Consider the following 13703-nt stretch of genomic DNA (forward strand, 5'->3'; position numbering starts at 1 on the left):
AACAATTTAATAATATACCGCTGGCAGGGTATATCTGCTTGCTTAAAGGGTTCAATATTTGTACTTGGTGATATTGCTTCTCTAACCTTCTCAAACAATGTGAATATTCACTCAGACACTGTTTAAAATGCACTCAAGTGACAAAAGTACTCATAATGAAAAATGTGTCCTTTTTTAACCTGTTGCTGTTATATCAGTAGATTATTATTTGTGTATTTATGTAAAAACAAGATTTTAGTTTTTAGTTTCAGATTGTGTGGTGGTGAAGCAAATATTGTTTCTATTTTGTGTCTGACAGCAACTAATGATTATGTATCTATTAATCAATTGTGTGGTTTTGTAAAAATTGGTGTGGCATCACAATTACCCAAAGTGACACCATCACAAGCTTTGTTTAGTCCAAACAATACCACAATAATATCAACATATATATAAACAAATGTTAATTAACTGAAGCTATCAAAGAAATCGAGCGGAGTAAAAACTATGATGTGATATATAGTGGAGTAATAACTACTGTAATACCATGTGATCATGTGTAATGGTATGAAACTACTATAATAACATGTGCTGTGAAGTAGAATTATCAAGTGGCATGAAAAGAAAAGACTAGCGTGCTCCCACACTGTTAATATTATTTCATACGTATGGTATTGTCGTGTGAAGGAGGCGCAACAGGCGTGCACCGACACCAAAACAAGCGCTCCCCGCTGCCCGGCGATGACGTCACGCCGTCTCCTCGCCTCTGTGTTTATTATGTGGTTTTTCAGGAGCAGCTGCTAACTAGCATTGCGCCTCGTCTTCAAACATGCTCTGAATCGTTCAGCTGGCAGGTAAGACCGTCTCTTATCGACTCAATACGCGCAGACGCCCGCGCGACATCTGCGTCCAGTTTGAAAACTATCGTGAAGAAAACCAAACCGAGAGCCACAAACAGCCGAAGGTCGTTTTTTTGTTTTTAAGCTAGCAAGGCAGGCTAGCTTGCGAGCTAAGTTAGCTCGCAAGCTAACAACTTAAAGCACAGCAGTACAGGTGAGCAGCACAAGGGATTAGGTGACGTGACGGCACGTCGCGTGGTCAAAATGTCGATTCTCATGACGAACTTCTTCAGAAATCCCCGCTGACACGTCTTTGCCCAGCTGGGTGTTTAAACACTTCTTCACAGCTGTTGACATGCTAACTGCTTCACGACGAGTATCTCTCAACCTGAACTACTTCAAACACACGGAAGTGCCTCATCAAGGGGTTACACACCTGCTCGTGATGAGGACGCGCGTGTGTGTGTGTGTGTGTGTGCGTGTGCGTGTGTGTGTGTGTGTGTGTGTGTGTGTGTGTGTGTGTGTACTACTATGTTATGAAGCTCGAGCTATACGTGCTGCCTGTATGCGAATGAACCAGAGCAATGGGCGTCTGGTTTACAGGAGCTTTGTGTGTATGTGCAGGCGTTCAGTTCACTCAGAACACAACTGAGCTGCAAGGTTAGAGGGATCTTTGAGACTTTGATGGTTTAGGTTTGTGGTCATTTGTCTCACATGTTGGTACAATGGATGTCCTGTTGGTTGGACAAAATAGGCCTTTTTTTAGTAATTAGTTGCAGCCTTAATATAATAGCATGATGTAAGACATTTACATTGAGAAACTGTTTCATAGAAACAGATAAGCAAATGGGGAATGTCTTGTTTTTGGCAAATCAAAGTATTTTGTTACACTTAGCATGCAAAAGTCCTTTAAATCCAATATTATTATCACACAATTCTACTCATTGATTAACACTATTGGCCACAATGGTCAAATACAGGTAGAGTCACATATAGGTATTGATGTGTAAAACTAGATTATATTCCCATCAAATACATTTTTGAGATATTTCCATCATAAGAAAGTTTGGTATGTGCTGGATAAGATGTGATTACATTGTGTCTAATTGTTCTCTAGAACCACATTTGTGATTCAGCGATACATGAATACATGTGTGTTGTGTCCGGTCTCCAGGTTTGGAGGACAGAGATGGCAGTGTGTGCACTGACCATGCTGGATGGGATGGAGGGGGAGGTGACGGCAGCAGGCGGTGTGTTGCTCCTGGTCCTCGCTCTCGTCTTCGCTTGGCTCTCAACCCATGTGGCCGACCGGGGAGACCACATACTGGGCACCATCCTCACCGTGGGAGCTCACGCCTCTCTGATCGGACTCGGAGGCCACGACAGCTACAGCGGAGGATCTCCTAACGCCGACAACCCGGAACAGCAGACTCCCCCACCTTCTCAGGAGAACAAGCCGGATGACAGCGAGCCATCGAGTGAGAGAGGGGAGGGGGAGGGACCGGACGAGGCAGCTGAGGCTGTTAGGACTGATCTCCTGCTGGACATACAGAGCAAGCCACCACAGGCTGGAAGACTGCATACTTCAGATGATGAGGATGAAGATGAGGACGATGAGGAGGAGGAGGAGGAACTGGAGGAGGAAGATGAAAAGATTCTCAAGCATATTCCTGTGTTGTCCAGCATAATCTCCCCCACCACCAACACTGTCACTTCCATCTCTGTCCGTCTGAAGTATTTAAATGACACAGAGGAGGTAGCGGTTGTTGAACCACAGGATACAGTGGGAGTACTGAAAAGGTAAAACCACCCCAAACTTAGTATAAGCATAAGGACCGCTAATTAACACACAAGGTCAAAGTGTAAAAACGACACCTTGTGGTTTTACGAGAGGTCATGTGCGAGACTATTTCTTTGGTCTTGAGTCACTGTTACTCCAGGAAGTCCAAGAAATAGTCACGCACATAACCGCTCAACATTCATACATTTTAACTTTTAACTTAACAGGACATTATGTTTTAGTTAAGTGAGCTTAAAGGTTGCTGAGCTTAGGTAACAAAGCCTGCCTACCAATTTGTGTGACCTTTCGCCTGGCTAGCTGTTTCTCACTGCTAAATGAGCGTAATCTCCATTAATATGCATTTCACCGACTCGTCTTTCTCGTCTCTCTTGTTCTCCAGTAAATACTTCTCAGGTCGGGAGCATCAAATCAAACTCATCTACCAAGGCCACTTGCTGCAGGATTCCAAGAAGACGCTCCTCTCCCTGAACATCACACACAACAGCGTGATCCACTGCCACATCTCCCAGGTCCTGCACGAGACCACACCCGAGGAAGGGGCTCAGTCCGGGGCCGGAGTAGGAGTCGGCTCCGGGGTATCTGGAGGATTCAGGGCCGCTGGTGTGGCCATTAGCACCAGCAGCCTGGTGGTGCCCGTGTTTGTGGTGATACTGGCTGTAGTGTGGTACTTTCGCATCAACTACAGGCAGTTCTTCACCGCGCCTGCGACCATCTCCCTCGTGGGAGTCACTGTGTTCTTCAGCTTTCTGATATTTGGAATGCACAGCCGCTGAAAAGGCAGCGGGAGGGCGCAGACATGCCCACACACATGCACACACTTAAAAATCGAAATGTTGTGAGGTAACATAAATAACTGCTGCAGTGGGCGCCGCCCAGCGAGAATGGACCTATCAGAACGGGCCTCGGTGCAGATGCCACAGTTGATTGGATGAGAGGCTGGGTGAGCCCGTCTGTGCATGTAATAAGATAAAACAAGATGCGTGATTGTACAGTATACGTTCAATTAATAATAATCCGCAGTGCGTAAAGTTCAGCTGCAATTGAACTTTACTTTAGCTCCTGTCCAAACGACTTAGTGGTTCACACCATGTTTAAACACTCAGCTTTATTCTTGTCCGCTCTTTTATTGTTGCGAAAGATTCATGTTTTCTTGTCTGTCTGTTTTTTAGGCCACTATGTAAAAAAAATTAGAAAAAGAAAAGTATAATTAACTCTTTAGATGCCAGAGTCTGAACTATTTTGGAACCACTCACTGTTGTGCTGTGTGTTTAAGTACCATTATTTTGTGTTATATGAATGAGTCAAGCTCCATGTAAGCAAATGTGGACTGTACAGCGGCCTTGTTACCAGGCTGGAAATCTCCAATAGTTTTGTTGCTCAAAAACTATTGCTATGTAGAAATAGGCTAATTTAAATAATCACTAGACATGAAAATAGACAATTTGAGAATATATTGTAAATACATTTGTGTATTTTCTGTAAATAAAACGATAGAATGAATCAGATGAACCTGCATCTGGCACTTAAAGGATTTGGAGGGGGACATTAAAACCCTCCTGATTATGCTGGACTGCTCTGGCTTCAGTGATGTCTCAAATTAAAGCATTTCAAACCAAAGCTGTTTCAGGATCTGTTTGTGGTTTCAAGAAGGAGAGTCTTTAGGTCAGGTTTGTGTTTATTTATATACAAACACCAGTATGCATGGCAGTGAAAAAGAATTCACACATGCACAGGTTTGTGCATGAACATACACATATTGGAAACTCACAACATCGCATTCTTTGTTATTGCACTCGTACGGCACACAAATACACAGAGCCACAAGAGAACATCAGCTGTTAGCTTCAGCCACCAAAAGTGGTTAAAGAATCTACGTCACATCTACCAAAGTATCTCAATAACGGTTTGTTTATCGTTAGTGCACATCACAAGACTTTACTGGAAAAGATTTAAAAGGGCACGGTCAAAGTCGCCACAGAAAAATGTGAGCGTTAACTGTCAAACTCAATCAGGATTTGACAGATTGTCACGTTCATTACATTTGAGAGAAACAACTGATTGTGCTCGACTTTAGGGACTGTATGGAAATGATTTGGGTGGGGAGGGAGGTTGAATCTTGTATTTCCTTGGCTATTATTTTTTTTCTTTGAACCCTCCCCTTGACTTAGATTAATAAAGGGACACCTTCCCCCAATATCCAGAAATAAAATGTTAAAAACACAAAAACGTCACAAATGTTCTAAACTAGCTTATCAGTTTTGAGAACCAATTAAAGTCAATGAACGCAATGTACCCATGGCACTTTTTTTTTTTACAATAAGTCGCACAAGAAAAGAATAAAATATAGGATAAACAAACCTAAAGGTTGGTTATGCTCAAAAGGGACAGGTTTAAACCACACGCTGAGACACTCGAAGGTCGTGAAGGACTGAGAAGACATTGTAGAGAGGTGCGAGATGCAAAGACACCGGAATATGGTGATCATGGAGACAGCGGCGAACATTTTCAGACCGAGTGCAACACGGTCTGATAATGTTGACCTCTTTCATAACAAGTGACAGAAAGAGTTCAAATAATTATTTAAAAAGAGGTGCTTGAGGGAGGCAAGACAGAACTTCAGGTCCTCCCACCTGCGCACAGCGGACCAAATCACAGCAAGGCGTGAGTGCGATCGTCAGACTTTCAGAAAATGACTGAAATTCTGGAAAAAGTGGTGTTGGTTGTTGCTCCAGTGCTATTCCATCGTCCAACGAGCCTTATTGACGTACACCGGCAACTTAACCCGCCTGATTTTCTTGATTCTTCAACCCCCCCCCCCCTCCCAAATAATTTTCATACAGTCCCTAAGTTTTACAGCGACGACGTTCTTATGTATTAAAACAAAATACGTCATCCTTGTACTCGGCTCCAGAATAATATCCAACACTGGAAAGTATTTGGGTTTAAAAAGAAGAAAATCATTTAAAAAAGCTTCACTAAGACATCAACTGTGAGAAGTTGTGAGTAACAGATTAGTGAAATAGTGCATCTGACCCCAAAAGCATGTACATATATGTCCTCTACATAAAACAATATACAGGCGTACAGACGCATCACTCGTGATCGTGAATGACGAGCAGGTCTGCAGCGCTGATCCAAAGCAGAAAGGAGGTGAAAACACACAAGACAAGTTTTGTACCGAGGAAAGAAAGTTATGTTGGATTCATGATTACGTTTCCATCTCACGCATCATACATACACGTACTGTACATGTGCCCCAAGCCGACTGGCTCATCAAATATCAAAATCTGCATTTACACACAATTCATATACACACACACACACACACACACACACACAGTAAAAACTTAAATAGATTGTTGATGTCAACAACCAAAAAGTGAAATATTTTAAATGGCACACATACCGTCACATTCTAGGATGCATAGTTTTATGAAAAATATATGATTACACACGCACTCACACCATAACTACACACACTACGCAAATAATTGACAGTCTCACTGAATGTAAATCAGCACACAGACGCACTCACACAACTGTGCAATACAATGCTAGAATTACAAAGCCACTGATGTTTACTCCTGTATACTTGTGTCAAGTGCTGAATTAAAAGCTGTTAAAGCCGACACGTTTCCTCAAAACCGAGTTAAATGAACACGGTGGAAGGCCAGGTCACATGACCGGCAACAAGGACACCTGAAGATTTCAGACTCATCTAAAACCTCTTCTGACTGACCATAGCTAATACAAAGGACTTAAACTTTAAATTTGTAGTCAAAGAAAAAGAGGCCATCGGGGATTTAGATGTGTTGGGGCATTCTTAAAAAAAAAGATTCCTAATGGGCCTAGTTACTATTTTACAGTAGACATTTTGACTTGCCCTTGCAGGAAAAGCACAGGGTGCAATAAGGTATGTGAACCTGGTCAGTGAGCGTGTGTGTACATTGTAAAGACCCTGGAGTCAGGAAAGCTAAATGACATGCAGCCCGTTATAGTATGAATTACACCTGTGCTTTTCCTGCTATTTCATGTCAAAATGCCCTTTCTTTTCCCTCCTTTTAGAAAATAAAACCACACCCTAGGAATGTTATTCCTCTCATATTGTGCACCTCCATTTCAATTGGTAAGTCTGAAAAGCCAAAAGTACACCGACACCCCTGTGGCTGTTTGGTTCAAATTAATGCTCGCAAGCACATTTCATCTGATTTTGCGGGCACAACGTTTGGCTGTGAAAGATCTTAAGCCCTGACCTCAACCTGTTCAACTGTTACATATGGGTGTAAAGTTCATGTGTCCACATACTTTTCACCATATAGTGGAACAGCGTACATTTAAATACCTGCCTGGACAATATGTAGGCGTCTTTATTCCATGTATGGAATAAAGACAGGCTTTACGATTCATGGCTGGAGGCTTTCCATTCGTTTAGATAGTAAGTATAGGTAAAGCTTGGTTAAGTCTGCTTTACGGTGGACTTTTACCAACAAGCCACATTTATTTTAAACATTATGTTCATACTACAGAAGGGTTCATGAAATGTCCTTGTCAATGCTGAATAAATAGAACTACTAAATCAAGTGTCTTCCCATCATGTCCAGGCCAGTAAATGGAGGTATGTATGGAGGAGCTTAATAAAGGAGCATAGAGCTGCTCTGGTTGACAGGGCTCATGCTAGTTTAAGTCATCATAGATGCTGGTAATAGAAGGTGCTGAGAGTTTGGGCCTCTTTTTTTTGGTCGATAAGCTGATGTTACTCTGAGAGCTGCTGCTGCCTCCGGACAGACTTCCTCCCCCAACTCCTCCAACTCCTCCTCCTCCACTGTTCAAACCGAGAGACATTGTCTTCTTTTTCTTGGGCCTCCTGGCATCTGAATGGTTGGTGCCTGCGAAAGGGAAAGAAATATATAAATCAGCTGTGTACGTTCTATTAAAAGGACTTCCAGTATAATGCATGTTACTTCCTTACTCGCTTTAGACGAGGCCGAGTCCGTGGGTGAAATATCAGGAGAGTCTTCCCACTGCAGGCGGCTCATCAGGGTCTGTCCATCTGGAATGTCAAAGCTGTCGCTCTCCACCACAGCATCTGCATCAGGCAGGGACGGCCTGTTTCATGAAAACCAGACAGAGGCCCTGACAGGTTAGACTGGTGAGGGGAAACTCAGCTTGACCACATTTCTAATATTATTGTTACACTTAATGTAGTCAAGATTATTTGAATATCTTCAGCGCAGAGTCAATAATTTTACAGTGACTTATCAATTATCAGGTTTATTCACAACAGAATAGTACGTCAGAGTGCACCCATGGGCGAGTGTGCACCTCTGCGTCTGTCCCAGTCTAATCTTGTATTCTGCTGCAGCCAACTGCATAATATTTTGGGGGCTCACTTATGGCTGCACGCTCAAGGGTTGACTTACACTCTAAAAACACCTTTTGTTGCCCGTCTCACACTGACAATGAGGGACAGTGGCAGTGACTCCTCACTCGCTACTCTTAACCCGCTGCCAGCCGGTAGAGGCTAGCCGTCAACTGAACTACCAGTGCACACACAGCGGAGTACATTGCCACCACTCGGACGTTGCTTTCATTTTTATTGTATGAAATTTTTTTGGCAGTTTGAATGAAAGCGTGTTTTACGATTCCTTATCGCCCATTAGTGTCTGGACTGGGAGTCAGACAATTGAGTGTTGCATTCATTAAATCACACAATACAGCAGTGGTTGTTGCAGACACACATGGCAGCAGATTTTAATGTGTGTTTGGATGTGAAAATATTAGTTTGTTGTATACTCATACGTGTAGTTCACAAAGCTTAAAATATGATGTGGGGTTTGTCAATGAAAGTGACATGTACGGACGGGATAAAATAATGCAGGTACCACCAGAGTTTGGTGAATCATGTGTCACATGCTGATTGACACAAGTGCTCCTCCACTGAAACCCTATCCAGTTTGTATCAGCAAACACTGGCACTGTGAGGGTCACAAATTCAAACATAAGTACACTTGTGGAGGGCACTCACGCGGACGGCCCCAGGAGGAACGCCCTGACGGCCCTCCTCTGTTCGTCTGTGTGCTGGGGACATCGCTGAGACCTGGTGGTACACAAGGTGGCATTATACATCCCTGACACAGCTTCATGCATCACCGCTGCCTGCTCACATACAGCCACAGACAGGGAGGACCAATCAGATGAGGCAGCGCAGCCATGAAGTGTTAAAAGGCTTAATGTTTGAGGTTGGTCACTGACAGGGTCCTCTGTGGTCTTTAAAATATATACATATATATCTTGATCTGAATCTTTGGTGTTTTATTTTGGGGAGAAAAACATTGAAATGCAATGAGTTGCCACTTGTGTACCCCTAAGATGGTCCCAAAATAAATAGGAAGTGTCATGAATACACAAATTAAACTGATCTCGAGTGCAACCATGACCTTCAGTCTCTGAGTGATTTAGTTTTTGAGACAAAGTTTCACAGCAAGGTCGAACACGAAGACATAAAATGGACATGAAGACACCGACCTAATAATTTGCATTAAAACTATTTGGCGACGCCAACATTAAGCCAGGTGTCACCATACCTTGAACGGTCCAGATTTAGCCCAGAAATCAGCACTGCATTATTTTGTGTATGTGCCAGTGTATTACACAGTACTTACCTGGTACACATCTTCTTGGTGTGCTCAGAGATCACCCCGCATTGCTGGAAAAACAAACACAACTTCAATGATCAACATCTGTTTCATCAATAACAAGCAAGCAGTTAAAATAAGAGGCAGAGATACAAGACTGTGAAAGATGTGGGTGCGTCCATGTCGGCTACGCACCGTTGTTAAAAGGGATCTGACTTCATCCGGGCCTAAAGTTTCATAACTGATGCCAGTATTATAGTTGTACTGAAATAAAAAGACAGATAAACAAACATTATCAATACTTTGCACCAATGAACAATACAAGATGGAAGCACTTTGAGTTCTTTCAGGCAACATGTGGGAAGTTTGATTTGTCACCTTGTAAGGCTCCGAACCGACGCTGCTTCCAAGCTCACCTGGAAAAAAAGAAAACACAACTTTTTATCTTCTTCATTTATACCACACGCACTAATGGAATCAAAATTGGACTTCAAGTCACGATCAAGTTATATATTTTTAAACTAGCAGATATTGTTTGCTCCGCCTTCGTTTCTTTTTGGCTGTAAAACGGGGAACCTTCTACCTGTTTAACTTATCTACAGCTGGTGTCCATATTCCTGTGACTGAGGAAACTGCATGCATAGAGCATCCTAATCTGCAAAATGATGCTTGGGCTTCAAGACTTCTAGACAGACCAGATCCAGGTCCAGCTTTGAATATTTAAAACCACATTCAGAAAAGGTGCATAAACCAACACTTCACCAATCCACAAGAAGCTAAAAACCAGATAAGACTTACCATTTTTATGTTTTAGAGATTTGGATCTTCTCGGGGAATTTTGATTCTGCACAAAGAAAACAATCCATATTAGATTAACCTCATGATTATAGACAATGAATGAATGTGTATATAAATGACTAATATCGTCCGCAATGGAGGAAACAAATGCAAAAGTACCTTATCTGACTTTCTCTTCTTGGCTGCAGCGTGGACACAAAAAGTTGTAATATTATGTGGAAGTAACATAAGGTTATTCACATTAAACTTAACACATTAAAGTTAAACCATTTTTAAAAGCTCACCCTTTTTCTCTGCCCCATACGACCAGTCGTTATCATTGAGGTCATCGTTATCCTCCTGATCACTCTCTGATTTGCTCATATTATTATTGCTGGCTAACCTGTTAAAACGTCAAAAACAACATTCAAACAATCTGATCCAACCCATTTTGTATTAATACAACAATCAGTCCTGAACGACCTTTACTGACTGACCTGCGGTTGGCGATGCGACTACTGTTGCGGCCCATGCCGAGACATTTCTCCAAGTGTGGAGCGAAGCGGGACGCTGCTATCAATCTTTTGCAGTTTGGGCACTCGCACTCTTTGTTTTTCCACTGATTGTACACCTGGCCAAATATGTCCACGCCTGGCTGATCCACTATTTCTGGAAGTGTAGTGAAAGACAAACATATTGTAAGGAACACAAAAGAAGAATAAAAAAGACAAATGGGCCAGTAGAAACTTCAAGACATGACACTAACCAAACTCTTTCATGCTCTCTTGGTCAGTTTCATCCAAGAAGAAACAGCCCTGTTTCACAGCACGGTGAACCTCGAAACACAGGCCCAAACAGGCATCTTCCACCAGCTCAGAGTAGATGTCATGGACCAATGCCTATAATAAGACAATTTAAAACCAAATTAAAACTGGGATACCACATTAAAAGGAGATAAAAGACAGTTAAAAGTTACATTCATTTTACATTTGTTTTCACTAACCTCCAGCCTGGTGTTGTCTGGGCCTGACAGGGGCATATCCTCCATTTTCATTTGAAAATCTGTATGGGAAATCTTGATAGCAAGGTAATGAGATGCTGATCTGTTGATTTTTTTAATTTTTTTAACAAAAACACAAAAAAAACAAGTGTACAGTCATGAGGTGGTCAGCGTGGTCAAGAAGTGACAGTTTAGAGGGAAAGAGACAACTCAAATATCTCATCAAGGGTCTAGTTTCGGAATCAAACTGGTGCTAAAATACTTACTTTTGAAAGAGATGTGGATACTTGCTGCACATATGTCTTCATTCTGTTGAAGAAAGAAACATTCCTGTCATTTCAGCACACGGCCAGGAAAAAGTACAGATAAACAACTAAAGTTAAAATATAAACTACACAACTACAAATAGCAGTTAAATAGTTAAATAGCAGCAGAGTGCACGGTCTAAATGAGAACAATACCGTTTATAATGTGATAAAGCAATGATACTTACTGTTTGTCTGTATTATTACAAAATTATAATATAAATGTTATCAGTGTATTGAGTAATAAAACAGTATTATATATTAAAACTAAAGTTAAAAAACAGTAAAGAATCCATAATGACAATATTGTCTGTATATATAATATTGTGATTGTGAATTATTTACTGTTTATTTATATTGCTTGTTTTATCATTTTACCAAGTGTCTATTGTGTGCACTTTACCCGTATGTTGCTGTAATCCTGCAAATCTCCCCACTGCGAGACAAATATAGGAATATAGTATTCTATCTTTACAAATTATACGGTGGGATAAAGGATGCAACATGAAGTGGCATTTCGTAATGTAGCACAATACATGGCAGAAATATAAAATATAATCTAGTATACAGTAAATGATACGCTATTATATTCTATACTGCAATATAGTATACTAGCTATTCGTGTGTAGCATGTTGGGCCTTAAACTATTATGCATTTACTGTAATAAACAGTGCAGGAAACATCTACCCCATAAAAAAAAGCCAATTTAAAATGAGGCACTAGACATCCAGGACGAGTGTACAGAAATACCCTCTTTAACGTTGGCTACTACGTCACGTGTCACTACTGTTGGTTACATTCATGAGAAGCTACATTTGTCAATGAAAACAGTGCAAACGGACTCCGACACAGTATTGAGTCCCATCTCAATACCGACGTAATAACGGTCGTAAACGGCGGAAAGACGCGTCTTTATGTTCACCGTAGACACCGAGACAAAAAGCTACATTTTAAACATCACACACCGTCAATGGCTGGATGACGTCAGAGGGAACATAAAGACAACATAACGTTATAAACGCGGGTCGGTTTAAGGTCAGCGGGGAGCAAACTGAACACCGCTCAACGGCCACCGACGTTACTTTGAAGTGGAAACGTTTGCTACAGCTCAACGAGCTCGTACGCAGGTGAAGGGCACGGTACTCGGATACAATGTAACGTCCGTGGTGTTGTGTGTTTCCTCTTACCTTGTCATGCCGAAAGCTCAGCCTGTTTCCCTGAGGAGAGCGACATCACCGTGGGTCCGCGGACAGCGTGCGTTAATAAGAAGCCCGCTCTTCAGCTACATCCATCTTTTATGTCGCCGTTGAGAGAGAAACCTCCGGTTAATATGTGTTGTCGCACGTTAAATTAACGCTGCAAACCCGCTTAACACCGAGGAGGCCAACGGTGGAAAACCAAAGATCCGACTTCCTGTTTTAACCTTCACAATAAAAGCCCCGTGACCGAGGACGAGCTGTCAAATGTCGAGCAAAACCATGACCAGCGCTGGAGGAAGTAGTGGTAGTAGTCGTATAATTGTCTCATAGTTAGGTAAATACCACTATGTAGAAATACTATGTATTATAAATAAGTGAATATTTTACTTGAGTACAACGTGTAAATAGCTAAATATGCTGAAGAAAAACTTCTCTTTGGGCATAACTGTCGCCCTCATAAGCTTTATGAAAGGTACATATTATTACTGGAGCATTAACACACGAGCAGCATTTTATTGTGACAGCTGGTGGAGGTGATACCAATTTTAACAACTTCGCATTATGGTTTTAGGTAACTATATTAATTGATCATATGTTGTATTATTCTTAATCGTATAAGTCACTCGAGCTGTCGGATAATTGTAAAGGAATATAAGTACCGATTTCCTTTTGAGGTTTTGCCTAACGTAACATTAAATGGAAGGATTTGAGTTAAGTAAATACACCTTAAAAGATTACTTAAGCACAGTATAGTACTTGCATTTCGTAATAGCGGTGAAATGTCACATTTTTTTCCATCCCGACACAGTTACATATATTTAGCCAAGACCTGTGAAGCTGTGGTTGCTTGGAGACGTCACACGGCCGTCTTGATTTTATTTTGAAGGTACAATAATAGGACTTCCGGTTTCACTGCGCGCTCGGGGCCGTTTACCGTCGATTTAAGACGTTAATAAATGAACGAGAGCGTTGCTCGTTGTCTGTGATCATATATTTGTGTCTGAACGGTTGAATGAGGTCATCTGTAACAGCAATATGCACGATATGGCCAAAAATATGTGGACAGTCCAGCCTTTTTCTTGTAGTTTAACACAATAAAGGGGCTAAATTTTCTTATCTTGAGTATGTGTCATATATATATATATATATATATATATATATATATAT

At 41.5% G+C, this 13703-nt stretch overlaps 2 protein-coding genes across 6 annotated transcripts; one reads left to right on the forward strand and one right to left on the reverse strand.

The window, feature by feature from the left end:
* Positions 1-737: 737 nt before the first annotated feature.
* Positions 738-4236, forward strand: tmub2 (transmembrane and ubiquitin-like domain containing 2). The gene is made up of 3 exons (XM_068577825.1): positions 738-833; positions 1993-2618; positions 2999-4236. Exons 2-3 carry the CDS (start codon positions 2008-2010, stop codon positions 3390-3392), a joined length of 1005 nt encoding a protein of 334 aa, XP_068433926.1. The 5' UTR covers positions 738-833; positions 1993-2007; the 3' UTR covers positions 3393-4236.
* Positions 4237-4276: 40 nt separating this feature from the next.
* atxn7l3a (ataxin 7 like 3a) lies at positions 4277-13402 on the reverse strand. Of its 5 annotated transcripts, none has more exons than XM_068578587.1 (15): positions 13297-13402; positions 12525-12629; positions 11298-11340; positions 11035-11106; positions 10798-10930; positions 10529-10700; positions 10337-10434; positions 10212-10234; positions 10053-10098; positions 9633-9670; positions 9450-9518; positions 9282-9325; positions 8645-8716; positions 7589-7725; positions 4277-7505 (listed from the first exon to the last, which is right to left on the reverse strand). In XM_068578587.1, the coding sequence occupies exons 2-15, from the start codon at positions 12530-12532 to the stop codon at positions 7294-7296; spliced, it is 1167 nt and encodes a 388-aa protein (XP_068434688.1). In that variant the 5' UTR covers positions 12533-12629; positions 13297-13402; the 3' UTR covers positions 4277-7293. The 5 variants fall into 5 exon arrangements, with proteins under 5 accessions (XP_068434688.1, XP_068434686.1, XP_068434689.1 ...); XM_068578585.1 differs by having other exon boundaries at positions 11035-11134; XM_068578588.1 differs by having other exon boundaries at positions 13366-13401.
* Positions 13403-13703: the final 301 nt, after the last annotated feature.

The sequence above is a fragment of the Clinocottus analis genome, unplaced genomic scaffold, assembly GCF_023055335.1.
Source record: "Clinocottus analis isolate CAN_PGR_092001 unplaced genomic scaffold, fCliAna1.0.p SCAF_16, whole genome shotgun sequence".
NCBI classification, from domain to species: Eukaryota; Metazoa; Chordata; class Actinopteri; order Perciformes; family Cottidae; genus Clinocottus; species Clinocottus analis.

What these genes read in the sequence shown, in the direction of transcription:
- atxn7l3a (XM_068578585.1), bottom strand. Translation starts at nt 11,329, where the DNA reads ATGTGCAGCAAGTATCCACATCTCTTTCAAAA. An exon ending in AGTCGCATCGCCAACCGCAG is followed by an intron (nt 10,435 to 10,528) that starts GTCAGTCAGTAA and finishes ACGTTTTAACAG; the next exon opens with GTTAGCCAGCAATAATAATA. An exon ending in TTCCTCCTGGGGCCGTCCGC is followed by an intron (nt 7,726 to 8,644) that starts GTGAGTGCCCTC and finishes TTCATGAAACAG; the next exon opens with GCCGTCCCTGCCTGATGCAG.
- tmub2 (XM_068577825.1), top strand. Translation starts at nt 2,008, where the DNA reads ATGGCAGTGTGTGCACTGACCATGCTGGATGGGATGGAGGGGGAGGTG. An exon ending in ACAGTGGGAGTACTGAAAAG is followed by an intron (nt 2,619 to 2,998) that starts GTAAAACCACCC and finishes CTTGTTCTCCAG; the next exon opens with TAAATACTTCTCAGGTCGGG.